The following is a 13,340-nucleotide window of genomic DNA, read 5'->3' as shown; positions in this document are numbered from 1 at the left end:
GATGTGCCTTAGGGATAATGCAGATAATTTCAAGCTTAAAACCAAATGTGTTTGTCATTTCCAGATGAGAGAGTTAACATTACAAGGCCCTAGAAGAAAGACATGTTGCAATTCAAGTCTGTATTCTTGACCTTGCCCTGTTACTGTGAAGACTCATGGGTCTGTCCAGTTAGTCTCTCCTCATTGCCTGAAAGCATTCCTTGCTCCAGCGGTCCTTGTCTCACAAATCGTTCTCCAGCCAACTTTTCACATTTTCTCTTCACACTTGAGACTGCTTCATGGGATCCTGATCATTTGGTGTTTCTTCTCCTTTCTTTTTGAGCAAAGAAAGGACAAATGAGTCAGAAAGAGGAGAGAAGATAATGAGGGTGACTCACTCAGGATCACTTCTGTCACTTGTAGTGGCTGAGGGCCAGGCGATACTCCAGTGACACGCTCCCGGCTGGCCCCATCACACAGGTATGACTTCGGGGGGGCCGCCCTCTGAAGGTGGCAGTGCGTTGGTCCCCGTTTGTAAGGCAGGCACTACTGCCCCGGCGTCCTTGGCATCCGTGTTCACCGTGCAGGAGCAGTTCTTCTCCAGCCTCTTGGCCGTGTCGGGGCAGTTCTGCACAAAGATCACACGGTTGTAGGCCTTCAGCCTGCGCCACAGCTGAACGTAGACCTTGCACTGTACGTACATGAAGACCAAACCTCCCGTGAAGCCGATGGCCACCACAACCAGTTTTGTCCAAAATGGCCATTCAAGGACACCTGTGAAGTAAAAGAGAGAACATTACCACCAAGTCTTTATTGATGGATTTGGTGATTCTTTTCCTATGGTTCCTTCAAAGGATCATGCCAGCCTGTTAATACATAGATCAGGAATATATTCTTAACTAGTAAAAATTATAACCTGTTGCTTAATTGCCTTAAATATTCTCCAGGTATTGCCAAGATTGTACATGAAAAAATTCTCTCCCCTTCCCCTGTAATGATGTCTCTCATCTCTCTTAGCCATCAAGAACCTACTGTGATCATCAGATACTTACTTCGACATTTATTCCTTACAGCTAAATCTTTAAGGAAGTGAAAGAATCAGACTTTAGGATCCTCTTAAGGTAATGTAATAGGTACATGTGTGGGATTGTACCCATGGGTTCCCTCCCCACCCTCATTACCTTTAAAATTAAAAAAAGAGAAAGAAAGAAGCTGCCACATCTCAGAATTCCTGAGTACAGACACGCATAAGATTTAGAATTTTAGTCACTTGTTTTATCAGTCTTACATTTTGTTACTGAGAACCATCTCTTTCTTAGACATCAATCAATATTTTCTCTTAATTTCCATCACCATAACTAGAAATGGACTTTCTTTCACAAAGAGTTTTTAAAACTATGTCACGAGCATTTCTGTAACTACAACAGTATTTACGCCACATATAATTACAAATGTTAAATATATGATGGTCAAGAGACCACCTCTTGCCAACATTAGGATGGTATGGAGGATGTGATAGCTGCCTTCATTCATGTGAGAGACCGTCAAGTAAAAGAGAAGGGTGGGTTGGAAACCACACTTTAGGGAAGTCGGGTTTTACTTACTTGTAACAGTGAATAGAGTTATAAGAAACATCCTGTCTATATTTTGTAAGAGTGACATTTATGAATACTTTATGCTTCTGGAAGCAAACTGGACCCCTGCCCCATTTGCCTCACGTTGAAGGGCTTGCCTTGTTCCTTAATCCTGTCTATGCCTGACTCACTGAGCTGGGGGGACCAGCAGCTTACAACTGGGGGTAGTTGTGTGCCCTGGGCCACTGAGCAGTGTCTGGAGATGCTGATCGTTATACCTGGTGTTGGGCGGGTGCTACTGACTTCTTAGTAAGTCCTGTGATGCTGCTTTGCCAGCATCCCGCATTGTGTAGGACAGCAAGGAGTTAACCTAGTCCAAAATGCCAATAGTGCTGAGGTTGAGAAACCCTGTTGCAGAAGATGATCACGTTTCTTTATTTAGAATTTTTGCTCTCAGCTGTTCAATTGAGCAGTAGTGTCTCCTTGTTTAGAAGGATGTTAACCACAGACAAACTGAAGTGTGTTTTGTCTCCCATTTTTAGGGAAATCCCCATGGATTACATCTCATTTTCCCCTCTGATTCCTAAATGACACTACCACCTGTGACACTACCAGCTGTGCCCTGGAAGTGCCTGGAGATTCTCTCCTTCCAAGCCTCTGCCCATGATATTTCTTCTCTCAGAATTTTGCTTCTCTATTTCTGAATGTCTACCTGTCCCACAAAACCTGACTCAAATAATTTCCAGCTGGGGATAAGCGTTCTCACTCTTCCAGTTTCATGTTATTTTTACACCTGTGGCATGAGTCGCTCTCTGACATAAGTTATTTGTTCTCTGCTGTGCCATAACCTTGACAGTGCAGGATCTACGTCTGGTTGGTCTTTGTTTTCCACGCTGCCTTGCTCAGTGGACATTTTAAGGATGAAGGAAAGCTTTTAATATATATAAAGCTTTGATATATGTCTTTCTCTGTCTGACTTACTTCACTCAGTATGACAACCTCTAGGTCCATCCATGTTGCTGCAAATGGCATTATTTAATTCTTTTTTATGGCTAATATTCTATTGTATATATGTACCACTTCTTTATCCATTCCTCTGTTGACGGACATTTAGGTTGCTTCCATGTCTTGGCTATTGTAAATAGTGCTGCTGTGAACATTGGGGTGCATGTGTTGCTGCTATGAACATTGGGGTGCGTCTTTCTGAATTATAGTTTTCTCTGGATATATGCCCAGCAGTGGGACTGCTGGATCATATGGTAGTTCTATATTTACTTTTTTGAGGATCCTCCATACCGTTCTCCATAATGGTTGTAACAATTTACATTCCCACCAACAGTGCAAGAGGGTTGCTTTTCTTCACACCCTCGCCAGCATTTGTTGTTTGTAGACTTTTTGATGATGGCCATTCTGACTGGTGTGAGGTGATACCTCAGTGTAGTTTTGATTTGCATTTCTCTAATGATCAGTGATGTTGAGCCTTCTTTCATGTGTTTGTTGGCAATCCGTATATCTTCGGAGAAATTTCTATTTAGGTCTGCTGCCAATTTTGGATTGGGTTGTATGTTTTTTTTGATATTGAGCTGAATGAGCTGCTTGTAAAATTTGAAGATTAATCTTTTGTCAGTTGCTTCATTTGCAAATGTTTTCTCCCATTCTGAGGGCTTTTAGTCTTGTTTACAGTTTCCTTTACTGTGCAAAAGCTTTGAAGTTTGATTAGGTCTCATCTGTTTTGTTTCATTTCCATTTGTATAGGAGGTGGGTCAAAAAGGATCTTGCTGTGATTTATGTCATAGAGTGTTCTGCCTATGTTTTCCTCTAAGAGTTTTATACTGTCTGGCCTTATATTTAGGTCTTTAATCCATTTTTGAGTTTTACTTTTGTGAATAGAGTTAGCGAGTGTTCTAATTTCATTCTTTCACACGTAGCTGTCCAGTTTTCCCAGCACCACTTATTGGAGGCTGTATTTTCTGCACTGTATATTCTTGACTCCTTTATCAAAGATAAGGTGACCATATGTGCTTTGGTTTATCTCTGGGCTTTCTATCCGGTTCCATTGACCTACATTTCTGTTTCTGTGCCAGTACCATATTGTCTTGATTACTGTCTTGATTACTGTAGCTTTGTAGTATAGTCTGAAGTCCATGAGCCTGATTCCTCCAGCTCCATTTTTCTTTCTCAAGATTGCTTTGGCTATTCGGGGTCTTTTGTGTTTCCATACAAATTGTGAAATTTTTTATTCTAGTTCTGTGAAAAATGCCAGTGGTAGCTTAATAGGGATTGCGTTGAATCTGTAGATTGCTTTGGGTAGTAGAGTCATTTTCACAGTGTTGATTCTTCCTTTCCAAGAACATGGTATATCTCTCCATCTATTTGTATCATCTTTAATTTCGTTCATCAGTGTCTTGTAGTTTTCTGCATATAGGTTTTTTTTCTCCTTAGGTAGGTTTATTCCTAACTATTTTATTCTTTTTGTTGCAACGGTAAATGGGAGTGTTTCCTTAATTTCTCTTTCAGATTTTTCATCATTAGTGTATAGGAATGCCAGATTTCTGTGCATTAATTTTGTATCCTGCAACTTTACCGAATTCATTGATTAGCTCTAGTAGTTTTCTGGTAGCATCTTTAGGATTCTCTATGTATAGTATCATGTCATCTGCATACAGTGACAGCTTTACTTCTTCTTTTCTGATTTGGATTCCTTTTATTTCCTTTTCTTCTCTGATTGCTGTGGCTAAAACTTCCAAAACTGTGGAATAATAGTGGGGAGAATGGGCGGGCAACCTTGTCTTGTTCCTGATCTTAGTGGAAATGCTTTCAGTTTTTCACCATTGAGAATGAAGTTGGCGGTGGGTTTGTCATATATGGCCTGTATTATGTTGAGGTAAGTTCCCTCTATGCCTTTCTGGAGGGTTTTTTATCATAACTTTGTCTGGTTTTGGTATCAGGGTGATGGTGGACTTGTACAATGAATTTGGGAGTGTTCCTCCCTCTGTCACATTTTGGAAGAGTTTGAGAAGGATAGGTGTTAGCTCTTCTCTAAATATTGGATAGAATTTGCCTGTGAAGCCATCGGGTCCTGGGCTTTTGTTTGTTGGAAGATTTTTAATCACAGTCTCAATTTCAGTGCTTGTGACTGGTCTGTTTATATTTTCTATTTCTTCCAGGTTCAGTATCTGAATGTTGTGCTTTTCTAAGAATTTGTCCATTTCTTCCAGGGTGTCCATTTTACTGCCATATAGTTGCTTGTAGTAATCTCTCATGATCCTTTGTATTTCTGCAGTGTCAGTTGATAAGTCTGGCTAATGGTTTACTAATTTTGTTTATCTTCTCAAAGAACCACTTCTTAGTTTTATTGATCTTTGCTATTATTTCCTTCATTTCTTTTCCATTTATTTCTGATCTGATCTTATGATTTCTTTCCTTCTGCTAACTTTGGGGTTTTTTTGTTTTTCTTTCTCTAATTGCTGTAGGTGTAAGTTTAGGTAGTTTGAGATTTTTCATGTTTCTTGAGGTATGATTGTATTTTTCCTGCATCCCCATAGGTTTTGGGTCATTTTGGTTCCATTGTCATTTCTTTCTTGGTATTTTTTGATTTCCTCTTTGATTTCTTCAGTGATATCTTGCTTATTTAGTAGCGTATTGTTTAGCCTCCATGTGTTTGTATTTTTTACAGATTTTTTTCCCTGTAATTGATGTCTAGTCTCATAGTGTTGTGGTCGGAAAAGATACTTGATACAATTTCAATTTTCTTAAATTTACCAAGGCTTGATTTGTGACCCAAGATATGATCTATCCTGGAGGATGTTCCATGAGCACTTGAGAAAAATGTGTATTCTGTTGTTTTTGGATGGAGTGTCCTATAAATATCAATTAAGTCCTTCTTGTTTAATGCATCATTTAAAGCTTGTGTTTCCTTCTTTACTTTCATTGTGGATGATCTGTCCATTGGTGAAAGTGGGGTGTTAAAGTTCCCTACTATGAATGTGTTACTGTCGATTCCCCTTTGATGGCTGTTGGCATTAGCCTTATATATTGAGGTGCTCCTATGTTGGGTGCATAAATATTTACAATTGTTATATCTTCTTCTTGGATCGATCCCTTGATCATTATGTAGTGTCCTTCTTTGTCTCTTCTAATAGTCTTTATTTTAAAGTCTGTTTTGTCTGATACGAGAATTGCTACTCAGGCTTTCTTTTGATTTCCACTTGCACAGAATATCTTTTTCCATCCCCTCACTTTCAGTCTCTATTTGTCTGTCCCTAGGTTTGAAATGGGTCTCTTGTAGACAGCAAACATATGGGTCTTGTTTTTGTATTCATTCAGCCGATCTGTATCTTTTGGTGTGAGCATTTAGTCCATTTACATTTAAGGTAATTATCAATATGTATGTTCCTATTCCCATTTTCTTAATTGTTTTGGGTTTGTTATTGTAGGTCTTTTCCTTCTTTTGTGTTTCCTGTGGAGAGAAGTTCCTTCAGCATTTGTTGTAAAGCTGGTTTAGTGGCACTGAATTGTCTTAGCTTTTGCTTGTTGGTAAAGGTTTTAATTTCTCCATCGAATCTGAATGAGATCCTTTCTAGGTAATCTTGGTTATAGGTTTTTCCCTTTCATCACTTTAAATATGTCCTGCCACTCCCTTCCCGCTTGCAGACTTTCTGCTGAAGGTCAGCTGTTTACCTTATGGGGATTCCCTTGTATATTATTTGTTGTTTTCCCTTGCTACTTTTAATATCTTTTCTTTGTATTTAATTTTTGATACTTTGATTAATATGTGTCTTGGCGTGTTTCTCCTTGGATTTATCCTGTATGGGACTCTCTGCACTTCCTGGACTTGATTAACTATTTCCTTTACCATATTTCAACTATAATTTCTTCAAATATTTTCTCAGTCCCTTTCTTTTTCTCTTCTTCTTATGTTGGTGTGTTTGATGTTGTCCCAGAGGTCTCTAAGACTGTCCTCAATTCTTTTCATTCTTACAGTAGTTATTTCCACTATTTTATCTTCCAGGTCCCTTATCTGTTTTTCTGCCTCACTTATTCTGCTATTGATTCCTTCTAGAGAATTTTTTTTTTTTTTTGCAGTACGCAGGCCTCTCACTGTTGTGGCCTCTCCTGTTGCACAGCACAGGCTCCAGACACGCAGGCTCAGTGGCTATCGCTCACGGGCCCAGCCACTCCACGGCATGTGGGATCTTCCCAGACCAGGGCATGAACCCGTGTCCCCTGCATTAGCAGGCGGACTCTCAACCACTGTGCCACCAGGGATGCTCCTTCTAGATAATTTTTAATTCACTTATTGTGTTGTTCATCATTGTGTATTTGCTCGTTAATTCTTCTAGGTCCTTGTTAAACGTTTCTTGTATTCTCTCCATTGTATTTCCATGATTTTGGATCATCTTTACTATCATTTCTCTGAATTCTTTTTCAGGTAGACTGCTTACCTCCTCTTCATTTGTTTGGTCTGGTGGGTTTTTACCTTGCTCCTTCATCTGCTATGTTTTTATCTGTCTTCTCGTTTTGCTTAACTTACTCTGTTTAGGGTCTCCTTTTTGCAGGCTGCAGGTTCATAGTTCCCATTGTTTTGGGGTTTGCCCCCAGTGGCTAAGGTTGGTTCAGTGGGTTATGTAGGCTTCCTGGTGGAGGGAACTAGTGCCTGTGTTTCTATTCATGTATTCCACAGATGCAGGTACATCAAGTTGATGGAGATTTAATCCGCTGCTCCTGAGGCTTCTGGGAGAGATTTCCCTTTCTCTTCTTTGTTTGCACAGCTCCTGGGGTTCAGCTTTGGATTTGGACCCACCTTTGCATGTAGGTCGCTGGAGGGCGTCTGTTCTTCGTTCAGACAGGACGGGGTTAAAGGAGCAGCTGATTCGGGGGCTCTGGCTCACTCAGGCTGGGGGAAGGGAGGTGTATGGATGCAGGGTGAGCCTGTGGCAGCAGAGGCTGGCGTGACAGTGTACCAGCCTGAGGCGTGCCGTGTGTTCTCCTGGGGAAGTTGTCCCTGGATCACGGGACCCTGGCAGTGGCGGGCTGCACAGGCTTCTGGGAGGGGAGGTGTGGAGAGTGAGTTGTGCTCGCACACAGGCTTCTTGGTGGTGACAGCAGCAGCCTTAGCGTCTCATGTCTGTCTCTGGTGTCCGCGCTGATAGCCGCAGCTCGCACCCGTGTCTGGAGCTCCTTTAAGCAGCGCTCTTAATCCCCTCTCCTCGCGCACCAGGAAACAAAGAGGTAAGAAAAAGTCTCTTGCCTCTTCAGCAGGTCCAGACATTTTCCCGGACTCCCTCCCGGCTAGCCGTGGCGCAGTAACCCCCTGCAGGCTGTGTTCACGCCGCCACCCCCAGTCCTCTCCAGGCGCTCCGACCGAAGCCTGAGCCTCAGCTCCCAGCCCCGCCCCGCCCACCCCAGCAGGTGAGCAGACAAGCCTCTCGGGCTGGTGAGTGCCTGTCAGCACCAATCTTCTGTGCGGGAATCTCTCCCCGCACCCCTGTTGCCGTTCTCTCCTCCGCAGCTCCAAAGCTCCCCCCACTCCGCCACCCGCAGTCTCCGCCCCGCGAAGGGGCTCCTAACGTGTGGAAACCTTTCCTCCTTCACAGCTCCCTCCCAGAGATGCAGGTCCCGTCCCTATTCTTTTGTCTCTGTTTTCTTTTTTCTTTTCCCTACCCAGGTACGTGGGGAGTTTCTTGCCTTTTGGGAGGTCTGAGGTCTTCTGCCAGTGTTCAGTAGGTGTTCTGTAGGAGTTGTTCCACGTCTAGATGTATTTCTGGTGTATCTGTGGGGAGGAAGGTGATCTCCGCGTCTTACTTTTCAGCCATCTTGAAGGTCTCTCTCTCCTTAACTAGTTTTAATGGTAATTTTTATTGTGAGTAAACATGAATGATACATGTACAATTTGTATAAACACTTTGTTTCTTTTTTTTAAAATAATAATTTAGTATGTGGGGTTTTTTGTTTTGTTTTTTTATAAATTTATTTTTGTCTGCGTTGGGTCTTCGTTGCTGTTCGTGGTCTCTAGTTGTTTCGAGCAGGGGCTACTCTTCGTTCTGGTGCGCAGGCTTCTCATTGCGGTGGCTTCTCTTGTTTCAGAGCACGGGATCTAGGTGCAGGAGCTTCAGTAGTTGTGGCTCACGGCCTCTGGAGTGCAGGCTCAGTAGTTGCGGTGCACAGGCTTAGTTCCGCGGCATGTGGGATCTTCCCGGACCAGGGCTCGAACTCGTGTCCCCTGATTGGCAGGTGGATTCTTACCCACTGCACCACCAGGGAAGCCCTAAACACCTTGTTTCCATTTATCTGATGCAAGGGCAAGTTCATGGTGTTTTTGGTGGTTTTGAAAAATGAATCATAGAAAGTTTGGAGAATATTCAGTCCAATTTAGTCAACAAATGAGAAAAGCAAGCTTCTGAGTGATAATTATTTTGTTGAAGATAACTAGCACATGACCAAGGCAAAAAGAGACCCTGTCCTTCTGATCATTTGCCCAAGTTGGTGTTTACCACTCTGGCGTTGTTAACAAATAGAGCATGTGTAATTACGTTAAAAAGGAATGTTTAAGCAACGTTGCTGAAAAGGCGAGTATTGTATGGATGGCAGGGAAGTGATTTTTAAGACATTCTCAAAGAAATGTTAACAGCCAGTAGGCACGGCACAGCCCTGGATGTTCTCGGAGGCTCACAGGGGAGCGAGACAAAATCAATTTCCTACTCTAGTCCCTTGCTTCTGTGCATTTAAATGGCCCTGCGGCAGCCCTAACATCTATAGTCCCTTTAATAGACAGCATGGGGCTTTGCTGGTGGCGCAGTGGTTAAGAATCTGCCTGCCAATGCAGGGGACACAGGTTTGAGCCCTTGTCCAGGAAGATCCACATGCCGTGGAGCAACTAAGCCCGTGCGCCACAACTACTGACCTGCACTCTGGAGCCTGCGAACCACAACTACTGAGCCCGTGTGCCTAGAGCCCGTGCTCCACAACAAGAGAAGCCACCGCAATGAGAAGCCTGTGCACCACAACGAAGAGTAGCCCCTGCTCACCACAACTAGAAAGTCCGTGTGCAGCAACGGAGACAAAATGCAGCCAAAAATAACTAAACAAATAAAAATAGACAGTATGAACTTTTGTTTTGTTTTCTTGGTCTGTATTTTTGTGATTTGTTTTCAGCACACAGATAAGTACCCTGGAGCATTCATCTAGAATATGTAAAGAAAGGCAGGAGGAGTAATTGTTCTCCCAAATTAGAGTTGGCAACATGGATAACTTAGGGAGTTAAAGTTTCAAGTACCATGTATTTAGTTTTGTTTTCCTGTTATTACAGCTCAGAAGATGCTGTTTTATATTCGACCTCCACTCTGGTTAAAGAAGGCAATTTGTTCCTCCTCAAATGTTTTCAAGAGGGATTTAAAATATTTTGACTTTTAAATTATGCAGTTTTTTTACATTATGCAGTTTTTTCCAAAACTTTAAAAGCCGACTCAGGATCAGCGCCCCCTGTTCCAATGCCAAAGGAAGATTAAAATAATAACTCACACAGATGCCCACACTACCTGAAAATGTGCACTTTGGGAAGTTAGGTGTTAAATACAACTTGAACTTAAGTGCAGAGAGTCTTCTACTAAAAAACTTTTACAGAAGTCACCATGGTCCCATTTGAAATTACCCAGGTCAGGAGCTGTCCCTCTGGTCAGTGACTCTGTAGGAATAACCACGGGGACTGCTTTGTGATAAAGATCTTGCTTCCTATTTCAGAAGCTCTGAACACCGAAGATAAAAGCTATCTCATTTTCACTTGCTTTTAAGAAACTGAAAATAGGGACTTTCCTGGTGGTCCAGTGGTTGAGAATCCGTCTTCCAGTGCATGGGATGCTGGTTCGATCCCTGATCGGGGAACTAAGATCCCACATGCCGCAGGGTAACTAAGCCTGCATGGTGCAGCTACTGAGCCCACACGCTCTGGAGCTCATGTGCCACAACTAGAGAGAAGCCTGCGTGCCGCAATGAAGAGCCCACATGCCGCAACGAAAGATCTCACGTGCTGCAACGAAGACCTGACGCAGCCCAAAATAAATAAATATTTTTAAAAACCTGAAAACCTGGTATGGGCTTCCCTGGTGGCGCAGTGGTTGTGAGTCTGCCTGCCAATGCAGGGGACACGGGTTCGAGCCCTGGTCTGATCCCACATGCCACGGAGCAACTAGGCCCGTGAGCCACAACTACTGAGCCTGCGCATCTGGAGCCTGTGCTCCGCAACGAGAGGCCGTGATGGTGAGACGCCTGCGCACCGTGATGAAGAGTGGCCCCTGCTTGCCACAACTAGAGAAACCCCTCGCACAGAAACGAAGACCCGACACAGCCAAAAAAATAAACAAATGTGGGATTTAAAATAAATAAATAAATAAAATAACATAACTGGAGCAGATTCCGTCGCCAGTACTGGGTGTTGCTCATGCACCCAACATGCTCTGGGAAACATCTTCCCTGCCTGTCTCGGGATCCAAGAGGGAAAGAGAATGGACACATGCTCTTACCATTATCATTGCCTTGCTTGATTTCCTCCGCTGTCCGATCAATCAACACGTACAAAGACCAGACCACACAGGTGATGGCAATGACGTGGAAGGTGACAGAGCAGAATATCTTCCTCCTCTCACTCCTGGTCATCTGCAGTTTCTCCCACTGCAATTACAAATGAATCACACACAACTGAATCCCCAACCCGTAAATGTTGCTCCCCATTTATACCCCAGGCATAAATCATGAATCGAGGGAAAACACTGAAGAGCTGTCATTTAGATGACACTATAATACATAAGTCTTTGTGTTTGAAAAGATCTGAAATCATAACCCGTGGAGTTATAATAACTTAAGCATACATTAAAATGAAAAAAAAATTCCTATTCTCCAAATGAATTAAATTAGGTCATTCCTGGTTTGCTACCCTGTAAGTTCCCTTGTCTGTAACACAAAGGGGCCAGTTTTATACTGTACAATTTTCAGAAATCATTTCCACTCAGGTGTCTGCATATTACTTCTCTGTGGTCCTAGGTTATAAGCAGTAATACATAGTCTCTTCTTGGATTAATACATAACCTGATAGAGTGTTGCATTCTTGAATGTGTCAACTTAACAAGTATTTGAATGGTATCTGTGAGAGAAAGTCAACATCTGTTCACAACTCTTCTAGAAGACAAATTTTATCCTCCTGGCAATGGGAGGTGGTCAGCTGCAACCCCTTCCAGAGCAGCCTTGCTTTTCTGCTGCCACTACTGTCACAACCACTGTCCCCAAGTCACACTCCTCAGAAAGTTGAGGGCTGCCCCCTCAGCCTTCGAAAGGGGGAGGGCCACAGTGTTTATAGTAAGAAGTCAAGGATTACATGAGGGAACATCTCCATTATTTACTTTGAAGTAATAAGCTCTCAAATGAAATTTTTGCTACCAAACAAAATTTTAATGCCTTGACAGTGACACTATCACTTGATTACTGTGTTAGGATTTGATCTTTATTTTTCTTTGCATATTTCTATAGGAAAATCAAACCACTATGATCTTATTAAATCATGGATTATTTCAGTAATCCATGATTCTTTACATTCTTTTTTCTTAAAAATTGAAGTATAGTTGATTTACAATATTGTGTTAGTTTCAGGTGTACAGCAAAGTGTTTTATATATATGTAAATGTATATATATATTCTTTTTCAGATTCTTTTCCATTATAGATTATTACAAGATATAATAGCTCCCTGTGATATATAGTAGGTCCTTGTTATCTGTTTTCTATATAGTAGTGTGTATCTGTTAATCCCAAACTCTTTTTTTTTTTTTAACATCTTTATTGGGGTATAATTGCTTTACAATGGTGTGTTAGTTTCTGCCCCACAACAAAGCGAATCAGTCATACCAAACTCTTAATTTATCCATTCTCCCACCCTATCCCCTTTGGTGACCAAAAGTTTGTTTTCTATTTCTGTGTCTATTTCTGTTTTGTAGATAGGTCCATTTGTATCTTTTTTTAGATTCCACATATAAGTGATATTATATTTGTGTCTGACTTACTTCACTTAGTATGATAATCTTTAGGTCCATCCACGTTGCTGCAAACAGCATTATTTCTGTGGCTGAGTAGTATTCCATTGTGTGTGTGTGTGTGTGTGTGTGTGTGTGTATGATATATCACATCTTCGTTACCCACTCCTCTGTCGATGGACATTTAGGTTGCTTCCATATCTTGGCTAGTAGTGTGAATAGTGCTGCTATGAGTCGTCACATTCTTTACCTGTTATGCTCTTGCTAAAGCAGAATTCTTAGAGTTTCAGAAGACACTCCTTTCCCATCCCACCCCACCATCATGCTCCATGAAGCCCTGGCTCTGCCACCAGCTCTGAGACATGGGTGAAGCCTTCGGTCTTTCCGGGCCCAGGTGCCTCATCTTCCTTAGAGTCAGAGATGTGACAGGTGTGGTGGAGAAGACACTCCTCTCCTTCTCCTGCATTAACAGACGAAGCCTCTGAGGGTTGGCACTGTGCCAGCTGAAGCTACTTTCCCACCTTCCTGGCAGAGGTGACGAGGACTGTTTCCTACCGGTGAGATGTGAGTGGCTATCTCCCGGGATGCTGAGTTTTTGTCTTCCTGACATAGGAATTGCCCCTTCCTCCTTCATTTTCTCTCCTTTGCTATTAATTAGGAATTCCTAATTAATGGTAAAAGCCCCAACAGTCATCGTGCAAACCTTGAGGAAAAGTCTTGAGAATCGGAGAGACCTCAGCCAGTCGGCCACAGCTCACTCCCAGCTGCCT

General features: G+C 42.4%; 1 protein-coding gene across 4 annotated transcripts in view; it reads right to left on the bottom strand.

The window, feature by feature from the left end:
- Positions 1-451: 451 nt before the first annotated feature.
- The window catches only part of MARCHF1 (membrane associated ring-CH-type finger 1), a gene marked incomplete at its 3' end in the record, with an annotated part of 457,967 nt that continues 445,078 nt past the window's right edge, over positions 452-13,340 (bottom strand). For all 4 annotated transcript variants that reach the window (XM_082838694.1, XM_082838693.1, XM_082838695.1 and 1 more), the window contains 2 exons: positions 11,072-11,219; positions 452-753 (listed from right to left, as the gene is read on the bottom strand). In XM_082838694.1, coding sequence (XP_082694820.1) covers positions 452-753; positions 11,072-11,219 — 450 coding nt within the window. The remainder of the gene's footprint in view (positions 754-11,071; positions 11,220-13,340) is intronic.

This window comes from Leucopleurus acutus (genome assembly GCF_964270905.1).
Source record: "Leucopleurus acutus genome assembly, chromosome: 4".
NCBI classification, from domain to species: Eukaryota; Metazoa; Chordata; class Mammalia; order Artiodactyla; family Delphinidae; genus Leucopleurus; species Leucopleurus acutus.
The sequence above is the reverse complement of the archived record's forward strand: the minus strand, read 5'-3'. Positions and strand labels throughout refer to the sequence as shown.